The 16504-nt window shown below is 36.0% G+C and overlaps 2 protein-coding genes and 2 long non-coding RNA genes across 4 annotated transcripts; 1 reads left to right on the forward strand and 3 right to left on the reverse strand.

Annotated features, from left to right (window-relative positions):
* Window positions 1–1055: 1055 nt before the first annotated feature.
* LOC107719026 (ubiquitin carboxyl-terminal hydrolase 26-like) lies at window positions 1056–11160 on the reverse strand. Its single transcript, XM_016526314.1, has 19 exons — window positions 10993–11160; window positions 10621–10696; window positions 10397–10436; window positions 10205–10273; window positions 7522–7577; window positions 7225–7335; window positions 6906–7008; window positions 6675–6805; window positions 6510–6580; window positions 6274–6393; window positions 5805–5900; window positions 4907–5035; window positions 4603–4731; window positions 4489–4511; window positions 4347–4381; window positions 3788–3892; window positions 3383–3453; window positions 3254–3290; window positions 1056–2089 (listed from the first exon to the last, which is right to left on the reverse strand). The coding sequence occupies exons 3-19, from the start codon at window positions 10429–10431 to the stop codon at window positions 1575–1577; spliced, it is 1836 nt and encodes a 611-aa protein (XP_016381800.1). The 5' UTR covers window positions 10432–10436; window positions 10621–10696; window positions 10993–11160; the 3' UTR covers window positions 1056–1574.
* Window positions 8643–9407, reverse strand: LOC107719027 (uncharacterized). Its single transcript, XR_001637483.1, has 3 exons — window positions 9240–9407; window positions 8868–8943; window positions 8643–8683 (listed from the first exon to the last, which is right to left on the reverse strand). It is a non-coding gene; the product is annotated as an uncharacterized LOC107719027 (long non-coding RNA).
* Window positions 11161–11841: 681 nt separating the features above from the next.
* Window positions 11842–13039, reverse strand: LOC107719060 (uncharacterized). Its single transcript, XR_001637486.1, has 5 exons — window positions 12977–13039; window positions 12630–12675; window positions 12258–12333; window positions 12034–12073; window positions 11842–11910 (listed from the first exon to the last, which is right to left on the reverse strand). It is a non-coding gene; the product is annotated as an uncharacterized LOC107719060 (long non-coding RNA).
* Window positions 13040–15415: 2376 nt separating this feature from the next.
* Window positions 15416–16220, forward strand: LOC107719048 (probable E3 ubiquitin-protein ligase RNF144A-A). Its single transcript, XM_016526351.1, has 3 exons — window positions 15416–15427; window positions 15517–15687; window positions 15771–16220. Exons 1-3 carry the CDS (start codon window positions 15416–15418, stop codon window positions 16218–16220), a joined length of 633 nt encoding a protein of 210 aa, XP_016381837.1.
* Window positions 16221–16504: the final 284 nt, after the last annotated feature.

Consider the following 16504-nt stretch of genomic DNA (forward strand, 5'->3'; position numbering starts at 1 on the left):
ATTTTGTTTGATGACTAAATTAAATCCTCTACTTGTTTTGCTTTAAAAGCAGTTATAGAGTACATATCCACTGAGATACCAGTGTTGTATGATGTTGTATTTTATTTTCTGCGAACAGCTGGAAAGAGGTAAGCTTGCTTTAGATGGTATACAGTGTCATGCAAACTAAACATCGGAAGAAGTTATTTGGTATATTTCAGTTGAGATCAACAAATACAATACGCTTTCATAAGGTAAGCGGACTACATGGTGCATTATAACTCATAGCAGAAACTCATGAACTAACTCATTTCACAAGATTTCCAGTTTTTTTATTGTTCATTGATTTCATGCATCCTTTAATAATAGAATATGTACCCAGTGGTTAAAAAATACCTTGGCCTATAATATAATACCAGTGTATTATTATAAAAAGTGTATTTTCTTGCTAAATCACTGCCAAACGTAAGATTGTTGTTTAGCATATAGGTCATACATACCAGGTAATATTAAAATAGGTACACCTCAAAATACTTACAAATGATTTGTAATTTTCCAGGTTGTTACCCCTTTATTCCCCAAACTTCGCATATTGGTACTACACTATAATTACAAAGAAAGGTATGCTGTAAATTCAGTTTACTTGCGCTGTGCATACTGTTTATGTACTTCAATACTGAGGTGCAAATATCTGCCACTGTGTGCACTAAGCATGAATAACATCTAATCACTATTACACTAACTGCAAAGAAAATACAATTTTACATAGTGTAAATAGAATCAATCGTTATTTGCTCTTACTGTAATAGCATCTGTCACTAGTATTTGCACTTAATGCAAATAACCACTGCCTTCGAATTAAAGCTGCGCGTCTGCAAGCAACACACTGCTGTTTAGTTCCTGAATGAATCAGTCCTTTTGAACGAATCATTTATTTCCCCCCCATAATTTCATATTTCTATCTTCAAAATGTTATTTTTAAAAAGCATTATTTGTGCATTTATAATTGCTTTAAATGCATTCATGCCACCCATTTTTATTTAGAATGGATTTATTAGAATTTCAAAGTGAATATGCCCCTAACCTTAAGTATTCCAAATAACTTACTAAACTAGAGATACATAATCTAACGAGATACATTACCGTACAAATGACTTTTTAAAGCATGTGTTTTGCAATGTGTAGTGAAACACATTTTAAAAGTAACCTTCCCAACCCGGGTTATAAGCTGATGTGGCCCAAATCAGAATTTTCAACATGTCAAGTCACCTTTATTTGTGTAGCGCTTTATGAAATACTGTTCAATGTCACACAGTATAGACATTGTATCATATTTAACAGTTCAGCAGTTATACGCCAATATGAATATATATAGAAAAAAATATTATTCACGTTTTAAAGATATTTCTAACATCTGAATCACACAAAGTTTTGTCTCTTTTCTTCATGATACTTTCAATCTTTCTTACGCTGACAAACAGCGTTACTTGAAAGCAATTCTCTAGTGCACTCATGTAGATTTCTCTCTCTTCTCTGTCTCTCCATGATTCGATTACACGTTTCTTTTACTGGCTTTTTCCTTTTTATGCATGCTCTTAAGTTTTCTCATGCTTTCTTTTCGGTGGTTTCTTGGCATCATCATAACGTGGCCTTCGGTTCTCATTCTGATCTACAATCTTTAGCAATTTGGTAACAAGTTCTTTCACCTGGACATGCAAGTCCGCATTAATGTCAAGAACATGATAATTATTTATGCCTGCATAACACTGCATTGCATTTTCTTTGCTGCTTTCTGTGGGATGACCCTTACTGGTGAAGACAATCATAATATATTCACTGGCTGCAAATGGCCTATAGATTTCTTTAAGATGCCTGTAGATTTCTTCAAATGCTTCAAAATCGTCCTTGTTATTCCCTAATCGGGCCACCCAAAGGACCACGTGGGGAGCAGGGCTGCACATTTCAAGAGCATCTCTAATGGTTTCAGCGTGCTGCAGCTGTGATTCACCAGAGAACCGAGCATCACTCACAATCATCTCTGCCAGAGTCTTTTTGTGAGTCTCTGGTCTGCTCAGTACAAGGATCCTCAGACGCCCCGTCACAGCAGACACTGAGAACATATCCATCTATCATGAGCATCTCAATCAAACACTGGCATATATTAAGTGGTTAAGATCTTAAGAATCTGCAAGAAATATTTGCAGAAGGCACCACTATTAAAGAAAAATGGTTCATATTTGCTATTTAGCTACCAACCAAGGAAAAGCAAGAGGAATTCACTGCAAAACATGATTTTCTTCTTCAGTAATTTTGTCTAGTTTTCCATTACAAATATCGAAACATTTTTGAAACAAGATGCATTTACTTGAGAAGCCAAATGACTTAAGATATGAAGTCTTGTTTTCTGAAAAATGTATCAAAATTTTGGTTGTTTGTGATTAAAACGAGAAAAAGATCTGCCAGTGGGGCAAGAAAAATGATCTTGTTTTTCCTTTGAATTAAGTGAGTTAGTAGACATGTAGTTGCAAATGAATGAGAATTAGTTGACATGTAGTTACAAAGTTACTTATAGTTAATAGAATGTCTAAAGTGGACTATCGAAATAAAGTGTAACCAAAAATGCTTATCAGTTGTTACAATATTTTATATAGAGAGATTTTTTTTGATACTTTTGAGCTGCTGCTGTTGTTGCAGAAGTAGAGGCTTTACACTATATTTAAAGTTTGGAACTCTAGGTCTTCATTTCTGTCATGCTGTGTTTAAGCATTTGTAAAAAAAAAAATTTAAAAAAAAGATAAGAAAAGAAAGATCCATGATTTTGGTATGGGGTAAACTTGTGTGAAAAGAAAATGTACACATTTTAGAAACGTGTTAATTGACTGAATATTGTGTGAAAACAACATGAATTGTGTTAATGGTATGGTCCCAACAGACGGATGTTGTGCTAATTGTGTTTAGAGTTTTGAAAATGTGACTAGAGATTGGACAAAGGGATGTTAGCAAACTGTAAGTCATTTAGCTTCTCAAGTACAGGTGAATGCATCTTGATCCAATGTTTAAATGTTTATGTTTAAATAGTTGGACTAGAAAACAAGACAAAAATATTAAGTAAGTAAGAAAATAATTTCATGTTTTTAACAATTTGATTAAAAAGACCATGCCTTCTGAATTCTTTGTAGGTTCTTTAGAATCTCTTCAAATCAATAATCTTTGTGTTTATAATAACATCGCTAGTAAAATCAGATAAATTGTCAGTTGGCTTCTCCATCCTTACCTTCCAGGTGTGGTTTATTATGAGCTCCACCACACTGCTGAAAAATAATTATTTGCAGTCATTCGATATGTCCCTTAACAAGTGTTTCTGCATTTCTGTTAAATGATAAATCAACTCAGATTCCATCACCTCTGCTCTGCCTGTTTCCACCGGTTCAGTAGTTTTCGTTTTGGGCTCTTCTTCGTGCTCCACCCGTGCAGCTATAAAAGCACAAGCATCAGACACGGATGTTGCTTTATTAAGTCATTTATGCTGGCCTAACCATGCAGGTTTTGGATGAAGTGTAATGCTTTTATGTGTTCCTGACGAAATTCACCTTATATAAAACATGGATTGAAATGAACAATACAATGTTTCTGTGCTACAAGGCAAATTTCATGAAATCTGAAGCATGCCAAGGGCCTCATCAGCCACACTGTAATGTGAACAGGAAACAGGAACACCATACAACATAAAAGTCCAGCACAAAACATCATGCGTTGACATGATTCTGACCAAGCCTGAAGTGGTTTGGGTAAATGTAGAAGGACTCACATGGCGCTGTGCTCCTCTGCAGCAGTTCTTCAGTTCTGGGATCCGTCAGAGTGCTGTGAGAATTCTGGGTTTCCTTCCTCATCTGAGAAACTGGAGGACTGTCGACTGTGGAGAAAACCGTGTCTTTGGACAACTACACTAAATTCAGTGACAATCAGAAGAATCTCTTCAGTAGGAGTATTTGAAATGCATGCACTATTTAAAAAACCCTTAATAGCTGGCTTCCTGTTGGGTGAGCTAATGACTGTCAGCGTGAAACTTGTTTGACTTAGTGAAAACAACATATGTGCCAAGTTTCACACATTTATGTGCATGCATGTGTGATATATGCACCATTTGCACTCTGATGTGCGTGCAAATTTTAAGTTTTTGAGCATGTTAAAATTTTAAAACAAACAAAAAAATAAACAATCCATAAAAGAACAATGTGGTCCTTTGTACTTGCAGGGCCCTAATAAAATACAATGCATATGCAATAGCATGTTTTACTGTCAGTGTACCAGCCTTTGTTCAACACAAGAGAATCTCCGATTAAATGCACGATTGTGAATGTACTCACGTTTCCGGTACAAGAGCAAGTAAGCTTCCCTAGACCTACATTAAAAGATTAAAAACTGCAGTTACTTTGTAAGTTAATTATGTGATATTTTATGCATTCATTCATAGTTGATTAAGAGTCATTTGACATTACTGGCTCTTACCTTTCCAGTTTGCGCTCATCGATCTGAAGGAAATCACAAGAGCACAGCTGAGTGATATAAAGCACCAGTGGTATTTATAATTTAAGTCTTAAATATATAATAATAACACATTACCTCTGTGACATGACTGTCATCAAAAGAGTACCACTTGCTCTCTGTGAAAGATCGGATGTCAGCAGTGTAGTGACCCCCGTAACGGCTCCCCCTGTGGTTGATCACGGCATAGAGACAATATTCCTGCTCCTGAAACAACATCAAGCAGGGTTTCAACACTAAAGACTGAGATTCACGGATGTTCAAACTTACATTTGGCTGTATTCTCTAATACTTTTTATGTGTTGGTCAAGCTTGATATAACTTCATCCTATCATAGCCAAATAAAAGGGTCTATCGTGTGGTGTTTAGGGTGGTTACATACCCCGAGAGATAAATGAAGCGGTACATCCATGGGGCAATCATTCTTCACAAACCCACATGACCAATAGTCGTACACAAACCTTTTCAGGTGCAAAGGCAGTATTGTTGGATACTCGTGTATTTCACAACCCTGTGTAAAACAGCAATACAAACCTGTAAAGCTGTATTCTGTTCTGACCAATTGCGTAGCTTGAGCAAAGGCTTAACAGATAGCGTACACTTTCCGAAAAGAACTCCAGAAAGCAGTCTTCATAACTTTAGTGACTTTACTGGTGATTGTTCTTCTCAATTCTTTTATTGTAAAACTACAAACAAGAAAAAATATGTATGAACATTATGTTCACATTTACATACACATCCAGCTTAACATTACAGTTCGATTTTGTACATAGTTCCTTTTTTAACGTTATTTAAAGTAATGTACATGTCAAGAAATCATATTCAAATGAGATTATGTACAAACAGAAGAGAAATTAGCAGTACGCTAAAACAAAGTATGGTACCAATAACGCGAATCATGTCTGTTTATAACAAAATATAAGAATAATCCCGATCTACACTTTACTTTAATAAAATGTAGCACTTACAGACATATATTTCCAAGATTTAAACGATGGAATCAATAACCCATAGGAACTGCATGCACGTTCTTCTTGACTGCGTTCCCTGAGAGAAACCGAAAGTAAATGGCAAAATAAAGTGTAGTACCTTAAATGTCCTGTAGGAGGCGGAAAAGAAACAGAACATAAGAAACAGCACAAGCTGCTTTGGAAGAACTTGCATTGTGAAAAGCGCCACACAAATATAACTGAATAGAATGCGCTACTTTGAGCACTATACCAGCTTTGGAAAAATTGGGCTTTTAAACGTACACCGACAGCAGCAAAAATGAATTTTACCCATGTTGTATCACTTTTCTCATCGCAGGCTTCACAGTACATCTGGTCATCTCCATCTAATGTTGTAGACGCAAAATATGATTGAACCCCATCTTCCTGAAATCAAAATCAAACAGTTTATGATGACCTGCACACAAGCCTCTGTTTGGCACATGATTATGGAAGCCCGTTTCCGCCACTGAGTAAAAAAATAAAACAAGCTAATTGCAACTGTTTTCATGCAATTCTGACCTTTTTTTATCAGAATTATATCTGGCGGTTTTGACTTCACAACACACAATTGTGAGATATAAATTCAGAATTGTGAGAAATTAACTCACAAGCGTCAACATTGGGCATTGGGCGTAAATCGCAAATGCAAATTGTGAGAAAAAACGTCGCAATTACCTCGATTTATTATTTATGCGGTGGCGGAAATGGGCTTCCATACATAATCATGAATACAGAAGCTCACTGAATTTAGTCTTACTAGTCTGTACGGTCCGTCCATGCTGTTCAGAGCGATCTGTAGTGACTTGAACGAGCTGTCATCATGAGACTCGTGATTTTCTGCACATCTTCTGTTGTTCCTCATAGTTCCTCTAAAGACCTGTTTCAGTTAAAAGAGTCACAGAGCACACCCTGCACAGGACCGTCTTCACTGTTTAACAAGCAAACGTTCTGTTATTTTTCTGCATTGTTACATATTGAAAAGAAATAAGCTACCTCAGCCAAATCTGGGCCTACTTTCTCTAGGATATCTAGGAAGTATTCCACAGCATCCTGCTGCTCATATACTGAAATTAAAGTGAAAACACAACACACTTCATACACACAAACAGTGCAGTTACAATGAAGGATTTCATTAAATTGCGCCCATCATAAACGTACTTCTCTGTATACCGAGAGCCTTGATTATTCCTTCCGTTGAGACGCTCTGAGCACCCCCGACCTGATTGCTGAGCTCTTTAAATAGTTCCTTTAATGCTGACTCTAATTTCTCACTTGTGTCACCAGGAGTGCTAAGAGAATAGACAACAACTGTTTTTCATTTCAGCACGATTTTTCATTTTAGACACTAAGAGTTCAGACAAATGAAAAAGACAAGAAGACGAAACCGACAGCAGCAGCACTCTCTCTCTGAACGCTTGGGTCATGAAGAGCACCTGCAAGGCTGCATTCAGATAGCAGGTTGCACCTAGATTGAGCAAACCTCTGTATGGACCTAAAGAGAGGAGGCAGATGCTTAAAACAAATTCATGATATATTTGCTAAATCTAATTCATGGCCTCTAATCGATAGAAGCATCGGTTTTGACTCATTGTACTATAATTCCTTTGCACTGTCATGTTATGCATAAAGCACACTATTTAAGGGTTTAATTTCATATTTAAATGACCTTTTTTTCTCTCGGATGTTTTGAGAAAGTATCTCAACTCACAAGGATCTTGGTTTGCTGTCAGCCTGTGAGAGACTGATGATCTGTCGACTAGATCCTTTATTTTCATCTTTTCAGTGTCATTTGCCAACTGATTTACTGCATCTGAATTGCCTGCAGAGAGACACAACTTTCAGCAGTAAACTCCAGTTCAAACCTGACCTCTCAGTACCACATTTGGATTGAATTATTGTAAAACCGAATCTAATATGTTTTGCAAAAAGAAAAAAAAGACTATACACAATATTCACATGCAACTGTAGTAACAATTAAACCCGATTATCCTGTGGAAGTGTGTACCTGAAGCTAAAGACTGCAGAGCAGTTGACTCAGTGCTGGGTGTTTGGGCAAAACTGCTGTTATTAGATGCAGGAGAAATCATTATATATATTAATGTAACACACAATTACATCTGGAAACATATACATAATCTAACACACACACATAACCAGTGTTGGGGAAAGTTACTTTTAAAAGTAATGCGTTACAATGTTGCGTTACTCCATAAAAAAGTAACTACTTACGTTACTTAGTTACTTTTTTATGGAAAGTAATGCATTTACGCTACTTTTTAAATCTGGACAGGGCTTGCTTGTTTGTTTTTAAAATAAAAAAGTTATATTTCTGGCAAATATAAAAGCCTTTTCACACCAAAAGTGAAATGAATAAGCCTCAGGCTGAAGGGAAAGTACATTTACGTCCGTACAGTAGAACGCAGAAGAAGACATTTCAACACTTCAGCAATAAACAAAGACACACAGATGTTCGTCTAGAGTAATTTGTGCTTATTAGTGCGGTTGAACTGGATCATCAAAGGTCAGAAGCTAATAGAATGGGATTAAATACATAAAGCATATTTGTGTTGTTTAACATTTAATTATTGCAGGTTTGCGTCATATTCTGAGATGCATTATTTTTATTAATTTTGAGGAATACTGAATCTGTGTTTTGTTGTTTTTTGTGAGTGAGATGAATTAATGCATATTCATATTTATTTTAGAACTACAGTAACATCTTCTGATTTCTGTCACCATGGCAACACCAGAGCTGTCAATCAATAAACTGGAGAAAAAAAGTAACTTGCGTTACTTATTTGAAAAAGTAACTCAGATATGATCTTGTAAATTAAAAAGTAATGCGTTACTTTACTAGTTACTTGAAAAAAAGTAATCTGATTACGTAACTCGCGTTACTTGTAACTAATATATGACCATAGTTTCCCAGTTGATTAATCACCGTACATTAAGACAACTGTTTTGTATTACAAGTTTTCTAAAATGTCATGTTGAAATATGCAAATGAGACAGTATCTAATTAAATATGCACTAATTTGCATACATTTCCAGAGCATAAATCGGAACATATAGCAGTTTACTCTAGTCGTGTTTTAGATGTGTCTAGTGAATTAAGTGAATTATTTACTGCTTTAGCACAGCTGTATCTACTTTGGTCTTCATTTCATCTACAGAATAAGGAATATAAGGAATATCAACATACCAGTGGTGTTTCTACAGAAAGCAATAATGAACAACTATTAAATCAGCTACCATCAGGCACGAATATATATATATAAATAAATCAATATAAATTTAATTGTGTAGTATAGTGTAATGTATAGTGAAATATTTATATATATTTTTTGTTACCTGAATCTAAGGACTGTGCTGGAGAAGGTTGCCGAGTTTACAAAACAGCCAACGAAAGCCAGCATATGCATAAGATCTATAAAGATAAAGCGTCAATATGAACTTTATGAGAAGCCACATGTGACTTATTTTCAGTGGAATGACATAATAGTTGAGAGCCCTTAAAATAGCTAATAAACAACATAAGAATCTGTTATCGGGCATTGATAATGTTCACCGCAAAGTGCAACTTCGTTTTAGATGACTTTAGTTACCATCGAGAAAAACGCTTAAAGAACACTTACCTCACACACAGCACGGAAAGAAACAACTATACTAAAAACAGAGTAGACATTTCAATAAGGTTTCGTCAGTATGTTTCATGTAACTCACCAGTATCAACAGATCCTCGATCTGCAAATCGAAACTACCGCTGGACCTGTAACTTAGAAATACAATAGTTTCAGTAATTAACTAACACACCCGTCAGCTAATGTTTAAAGTATCTGCTTCATTCCTCCCTCGCATGGAATGTCCTCAGTCCAAAACATCTTTTGTTAGATAAACGAAAGCAAAAATGCAGCTAAGTGAAAGCATTTCCAATGAAGACATTTAGCTTTCACTTTCACGAAAATGTTCTCTTGGCATCAAGGAGGAAGGCTTGCTTGTTTGTTTTTAAAATAAAAAAGTTATATTTTTGGCAAATATATAAGCCTTTTCACACCAAAAGTGAAATGAATAAGCCTCAGGCTGTAAACAGTACAGTAAATTTACGTCCGTACAGTAGAATGCAGAAGAAGAAATTTCAACACACGTCAGCAATAAAAAAAAGACACACAAATGTTTGTCTAGAGTAATTTTTGCTTATTAGTATGGTTGAGCTGGATCATCGAAGGTCAGAAGCAAAGACATTGGTTAATAGAATGGGATTAAATACATAAAGGATATTTGTGTTGTTTAACATTTAATTATTGCAGGTTTGCGTCATATTCTGAGTTGCATTATTTTTATTCATTTTGAGGAATACTGAATCTGTGTTTTTTTTTGTGTGAGTGAGATGAATTAATGCATATTCATATTTATTTTAGAACTACAGTAACATCTTCTGATTTCTGTCACCATGGCAACACCAGAGCTGTCAATCAATAAACTGGAGAAAAAAAGTAACTTGCGTTACTTATTTGAAAAAGTAACTCAGATATTCTCTTGTAAATTAAAAAGTAATGCGTTACTTTACTAGTTACTTGAAAAAAGTAATCTGATTACGCAACTCGCATTACTTGTAGTGCGTTACCCCCAACACTGCATATATATATATATGTCTAAGAAGATGAATAACTGCATCAATATGGCCTTACCTTTGTCTAAGAAGTGGCCATGAGGAACATCTCTTCAGTTTTTTAACAACAGAGTCCAGGTTGAGAGATCTTCAAATATTTGAAGGTATACACTGTAAGATTCTACTGCATTGACCATCAGTAAACAATCAGCATAGCAGTTTACTCTAGTCGTGTTTTAGATGTGTCTAGTGAATTATATTAGACACTTACTGCTTTAGCACAGCTGTATCTACTTTGGTCTTCATTTCATCTACAGAATAAGGAATAAAATCACTTTCAACATACCAGTGGTGTTTCTACAGAAAGCAATAATGAACAACTATTAAATCAGCTACCATCAGGCACGAATATATATATATAAATAAATCAATATAAATTTAATTGTGTAGTATAGTGTAATGTATAGTGAAATATTTATATATATTTTTTGTTACCTGAATCTAAGGACTGTGCTGGAGAAGGTTGCCGAGTTTACAAAACAGCCAACGAAAGCCAGCATATGCATAAGATCTATAAAGATAAAGCGTCAATATGAACTTTATGAGAAGCCACATGTGACTTATTTTCAGTGGAATGACATAATAGTTGAGAGCCCTTAAAATAGCTAATAAACAACATAAGAATCTGTTATCGGGCATTGATAATGTTCACCGCAAAGTGCAACTTCGTTTTAGATGACTTTAGTTACCATCGAGAAAAACGCTTAAAGAACACTTACCTCACACACAGCACGGAAAGAAACAACTATACTAAAAACAGAGTAGACATTTCAATAAGGTTTCGTCAGTATGTTTCATGTAACTCACCAGTATCAACAGATCCTCGATCTGCAAATCGAAACTACCGCTGGACCTGTAACTTAGAAATACAATAGTTTCAGTAATTAACTAACACACCCGTCAGCTAATGTTTAAAGTATCTGCTTCATTCCTCCCTCGCATGGAATGTCCTCAGTCCAAAACATCTTTTGTTAGATAAACGAAAGCAAAAATGCAGCTAAGTGAAAGCATTTCCAATGAAGACATTTAGCTTTCACTTTCACGAAAATGTTCTCTTGGCATCAAGGAGGAAACGTCCGTACAGTAGAATGCAGAAGAAGAAATTTCAACACACGTCAGCAATAAAAAAAAGACACACAAATGTTTGTCTAGAGTAATTTTTGCTTATTAGTATGGTTCAACTGGATCATTGAAGGTCAGAAGCAAAGACATTGGTTAATAGAATGGGATTAAATACATAAAGGATATTTGTGTTGTTTAACATTTAATTATTGCAGGTTTGCGTCATATTCTGAGTTGCATTATTTTTATTCATTTTGAGGAATACTGAATCTGTGTTTTTTTTTGTGAGTGAGATGAATTAATGCATATTCATATTTATTTTAGAACTACAGTAACATCTTCTGATTTCTGTCACCATGGCAACACCAGAGCTGTCAATCAATAAACTGGAGAAAAAAAGTAACTTGCGTTACTTATTTGAAAAAGTAACTCAGATATTCTCTTGTAAATTAAAAAGTAATGCGTTACTTTACTAGTTACTTGAAAAAAGTAATCTGATTACGCAACTCGCATTACTTGTAGTGCGTTACCCCCAACACTGCATATATATATATATGTCTAAGAAGATGAATAACTGCATCAATATGGCCTTACCTTTGTCTAAGAAGTGGCCATGAGGAACATCTCTTCAGTTTTTTAACAACAGAGTCCAGGTTGAGAGATCTTCAAATATTTGAAGGTATACACTGTAAGATTCTACTGCATTGACCATCAGTAAACAATCAGCATAGCAGTTTACTCTAGTCGTGTTTTAGATGTGTCTAGTGAATTATATTAGACACTTACTGCTTTAGCACAGCTGTATCTACTTTGGTCTTCATTTCATCTACAGAATAAGGAATAAAATCACTTTCTTTCAACATGTGGTGTTTCTACAGAAAGCAATAATGAACAACTATTAAATCAGCTACCATCAGGCACGAATATATATATATAAATAAATCAATATAAATTTAATTGTGTAGTATAGTGTAATGTATAGTGAAATATTTATATATATTTTTTGTTACCTGAATCTAAGGACTGTGCTGGAGAAGGTTGCCGAGTTTACAAAACAGCCAACGAAAGCCAGCATATGCATAAGATCTATAAAGATAAAGCGTCAATATGAACTTTATGAGAAGCCACATGTGACTTATTTTCAGTGGAATGACATAATAGTTGAGAGCCCTTAAAATAGCTAATAAACAACATAAGAATCTGTTATCGGGCATTGATAATGTTCACCGCAAAGTGCAACTTCGTTTTAGATGACTTTAGTTACCATCGAGAAAAACGCTTAAAGAACACTTACCTCACACACAGCACGGAAAGAAACAACTATACTAAAAACAGAGTAGACATTTCAATAAGGTTTCGTCAGTATGTTTCATGTAACTCACCAGTATCAACAGATCCTCGATCTGCAAATCGAAACTACCGCTGGACCTGTAACTTAGAAATACAATAGTTTCAGTAATTAACTAACACACCCGTCAGCTAATGTTTAAAGTATCTGCTTCATTCCTCCCTCGCATGGAATGTCCTCAGTCCAAAACATCTTTTGTTAGATAAACGAAAGCAAAAATGCAGCTAAGTGAAAGCATTTCCAATGAAGACATTTAGCTTTCACTTTCACGAAAATGTTCTCTTGGCATCAAGGAGGGACAAAATCCTCAGTAGAGGACGGGTTATTTAACTGCTTATTGTTTGCTGACAGAGAATACACACCCATGCTACTAAAAAATACCGTTTAGTATGTTCCCCGAAGCGATGTCTCAGAAACATGCACCTTATGCCACCCGACCTCTTCAGAACTGAAAGTGTAAAGCCCAGACTCTCAATAAGGACTCAAAAGCACACCCTAGGGTTAAGACCATCTTAACCCGGAGTAACACCTGTTCCCAAATCAGCTCGTTTACCTTACGAAAATTACCATTATTTTACTACAAATAAAAAATAAAAAAATAAAAAAAAAACATGGTTACTATAGTTAAACCATGGCAACCACAAATTAACCATGGTTTTGCCTCACTAACCACAGTTTTATTTGTAGCAAAACTGTAGTTATACAGATAAATACGCCAAAAAACGGTTACTACACTTCTAATACAATGAAACCAACGCAGCCAGTTCGTGCGACCTCACTTGTACGCTTTCGTACACTGTAAAAAAAATTCAGTAAAATTTACGGTAAAAAAACGGCAGCTGTGGTTGCCGGAATTTTATCGTAAAAAAATACGGTAGCAACGTTTTAGGTTTTACGGTTTTAACTTAAATTTACAGTTAAATACCGTAATTTCATTAACTGAAATAATGTTAATATACCAACCCTATTGAAGTACTGAAATCTATTTTGTAGCTTTGTAAACACTGCACCAAAAGCAGGAGGTGATGAGAAAGTCACACGATGAACCAAAGCCCATCACAAGCAGCTTTTAAATAATAACATATATAGAAGGTGCACAGTGTCATTCACACAAACGCTAAACACCATCACGGTGACACACATGAAACTGAAATAATGCAATAAACATTCATTTAACTTTCGCGCAGCACAACAATGAACCGAAACTCTGCATACTAGGCTACTTGTTGCACAGTTTCTCGTATAGGCCTGTTCATTCGTTTAATATACTGTATATATATATATATAATGTTTTTCTCCGCTCGCAGAAGCGCTGCAGGTGCATGTGAAATGATATGACCATATGAATCCTCATACTGTTGTCTGCTACTTCTTGCATGTGTAAAATTAATCCCCGCAAAACAAATGTTAGCATTTTTAACGGGTCACAGACACTTATCCTTTCTAATTTAATTAAATTCTAATTTAAAATAACCTTGTCGGTTAACGGTTAATAATCGGTTAACGAGCGTCGGTTGTCAGTTAGGAAAAATAACCGAAATGAACATCCATAGTATCTGTAAATTAGGGATGTCCTGAGCCGATCTCAAGGATCGGGATCGGGGCCAATCAAGCATTTTTTAACTGATCGGTATCGGCTCTCCTAAGCCCGATCCTTATTTTATGTCAGCTGTCATGCCGGTGTCGTGCAGTACTCTCCTTCCAGTAGATTTGCCGTCATTTAAAGGAAAAGAAGACGCTCAAAGTATTCAGCCGCTATTAAAACCAAAAAAAGAAGAAATGTGTGTGTGATGCGTGAACCAGTGAGGTCTGTTCTAGCGCCTCACACACGTTTGAGCTTCCGTGTTCAATGTATTTGATGCGCACTTTTGTAGTGATCTATCTGAGACGTTGTTGTTATAACTCGTTGCGTCTTGCTTCGGATTTGACTGAGACTGACAGAGCAAGCTTCATGCTTTCTAACCTTACCTCCACCTTTTTCTAATCATTTTGCAATTATTCTGTTAATTGTACATATAAAATACAGTAAGTTTACATCAGTAGTTCCATATTCCCAGATAGCACAGGTGCGTCTGCGAGACGTCTGGTAAAGATCTGGAAAGCATCTGCTGTGTACAAACATCTGACAGACATCTCTAAGATGTCAGGTTTACATCATAAACATCTTCTAAACGTCTACTTGACATCTGATAGGAAGCTTTTGTAGTGATCTATCTGAGACGTTGTTGTTATAACTCGTTGCGTCTTGCTTCGGATTTGACTGAGAGACTGACAGAGCAAGCTTCATGCTTTCTAACCTTACCTCCACCTTTTTCTAATCATTTTGCAATTATTCTGCTAATTGTACATATAAAATACAGTAAGTTTACATCAGTAGTTCCATATTCCCAGATAGCACAGGTGCGTCTGCGAGACGTCTGGTAAAGATCTGGAAAGCATCTGCTGTGTACAAACATCTGACAGACATCTCTAAGATGTCAGGTTTACATCATAAACATCTTCTAAACGTCTACTTGACATCTGATAGGAAGCGTCCTGTAGATGTATAGCAGATGAGCAAACACTCTAAAAAATACGTCTTGTTGATGTAATGCAGACGTCAAATAGACGTCTCTGTGATGTACGTGTGCTGTCAGGGTTCATTATTGTGATCACACAATCTGTTTACAATTTCTACCACTGTAACGTGTTTACATCAACAAATGTCTTTATATAGTGTACACACACACACATATACATATATATTACATTTACTCTCTGCTCAACTACATTGGATTGATTTTAATAACTTTAATGTACTTGAATTGTGCACCAAACACTATGAATATACAAGTGACTCTGATTGGATCGGGTTCACAAAAAAACCTGTTCAGTACGTCCCTACTGTAAACATTTTGGTTTTATTCTTTTCTTTCTAACAGGGTCAGTATAAATTTTACTGTCCAGCTATCACACATGGGACAGAAAAATGCAGCGCAGAGTGGCCATACTTGGAGGTCAGGAAACTGGCAGTGCTTAGTGATTCAGAGCAGGCTCATTTTGAAGAGAATATGGCTCTTCTGGCAGCAGCGGAGTACTGCGAGTTCAAATCAGTGAGTAGAAATAACATTTTTGTCTTCTGGATCGTGTGGATTCATTGACAGCTAATGAACTTTCTGGTATGTCTCTCTCTAAGTGTCCAAGCTGTGAGTCCTATGTTGAGCGAGAAGACCTGAGCAACCTGTGTGTGAAATGCACCATCTGCACAGCTGTGAAAAAGAAGAGCTTCCAGTTCTGCTGGCAGTGTCTGAGGGAATGGAAAGGACCAGCTGCTCATTCTCTACGCTGCAGTTATGACGACTGTGTCCACCCAGATGTTGACAAGCTAGCAAAATGTACAAATATGAGGCTGTCTTATGTGAACAATGTAGAGTGTCCTGCCATTCGTGCCTGCCCAACCTGCGGTCTGCTTTTAGAACACAGTGGGTTCGCTTGTAAAAACCTTATGTGTAAGCGCTGCAAGGTGGAGTTTTGCTTCCTTTGCCTAAAGCTGAAGCGTATTTGCAATCCGATCTGTGGACCTTATGATGTCTGCTCAGTTGTACCACGGCAGACTGAAATTCCAGTTTGGAAAAGACAATGTTAGAGATAGGATTAGGGATGTAACAATTCACTCAACTCGCGATGCGATATGATTCACGATACTTGTTTCACGATACGATTTTCTCGTGATTTTTGGAACAAAATGAGACTTAAGACAAATTATAAATGAAAAAATGTCCTTTTATTATTTCTCAGACAAAAAAATCTCTCTGAAATCTCAAGCTAAGGCTTTGTCTGTGCTCTCTCTATTTAAAATTAGAGGCAACCACTGCATTTTAATCACAATCCAAGCAAAGATGCTGCATACATGCAACACGAGCAGTTTTT

Source organism: Sinocyclocheilus rhinocerous, unplaced genomic scaffold (assembly GCF_001515625.1).
Source record: "Sinocyclocheilus rhinocerous isolate Xijiao unplaced genomic scaffold, SAMN03320098_v1.1 scaffold2648, whole genome shotgun sequence".
NCBI classification, from domain to species: domain Eukaryota; kingdom Metazoa; phylum Chordata; class Actinopteri; order Cypriniformes; family Cyprinidae; genus Sinocyclocheilus; species Sinocyclocheilus rhinocerous.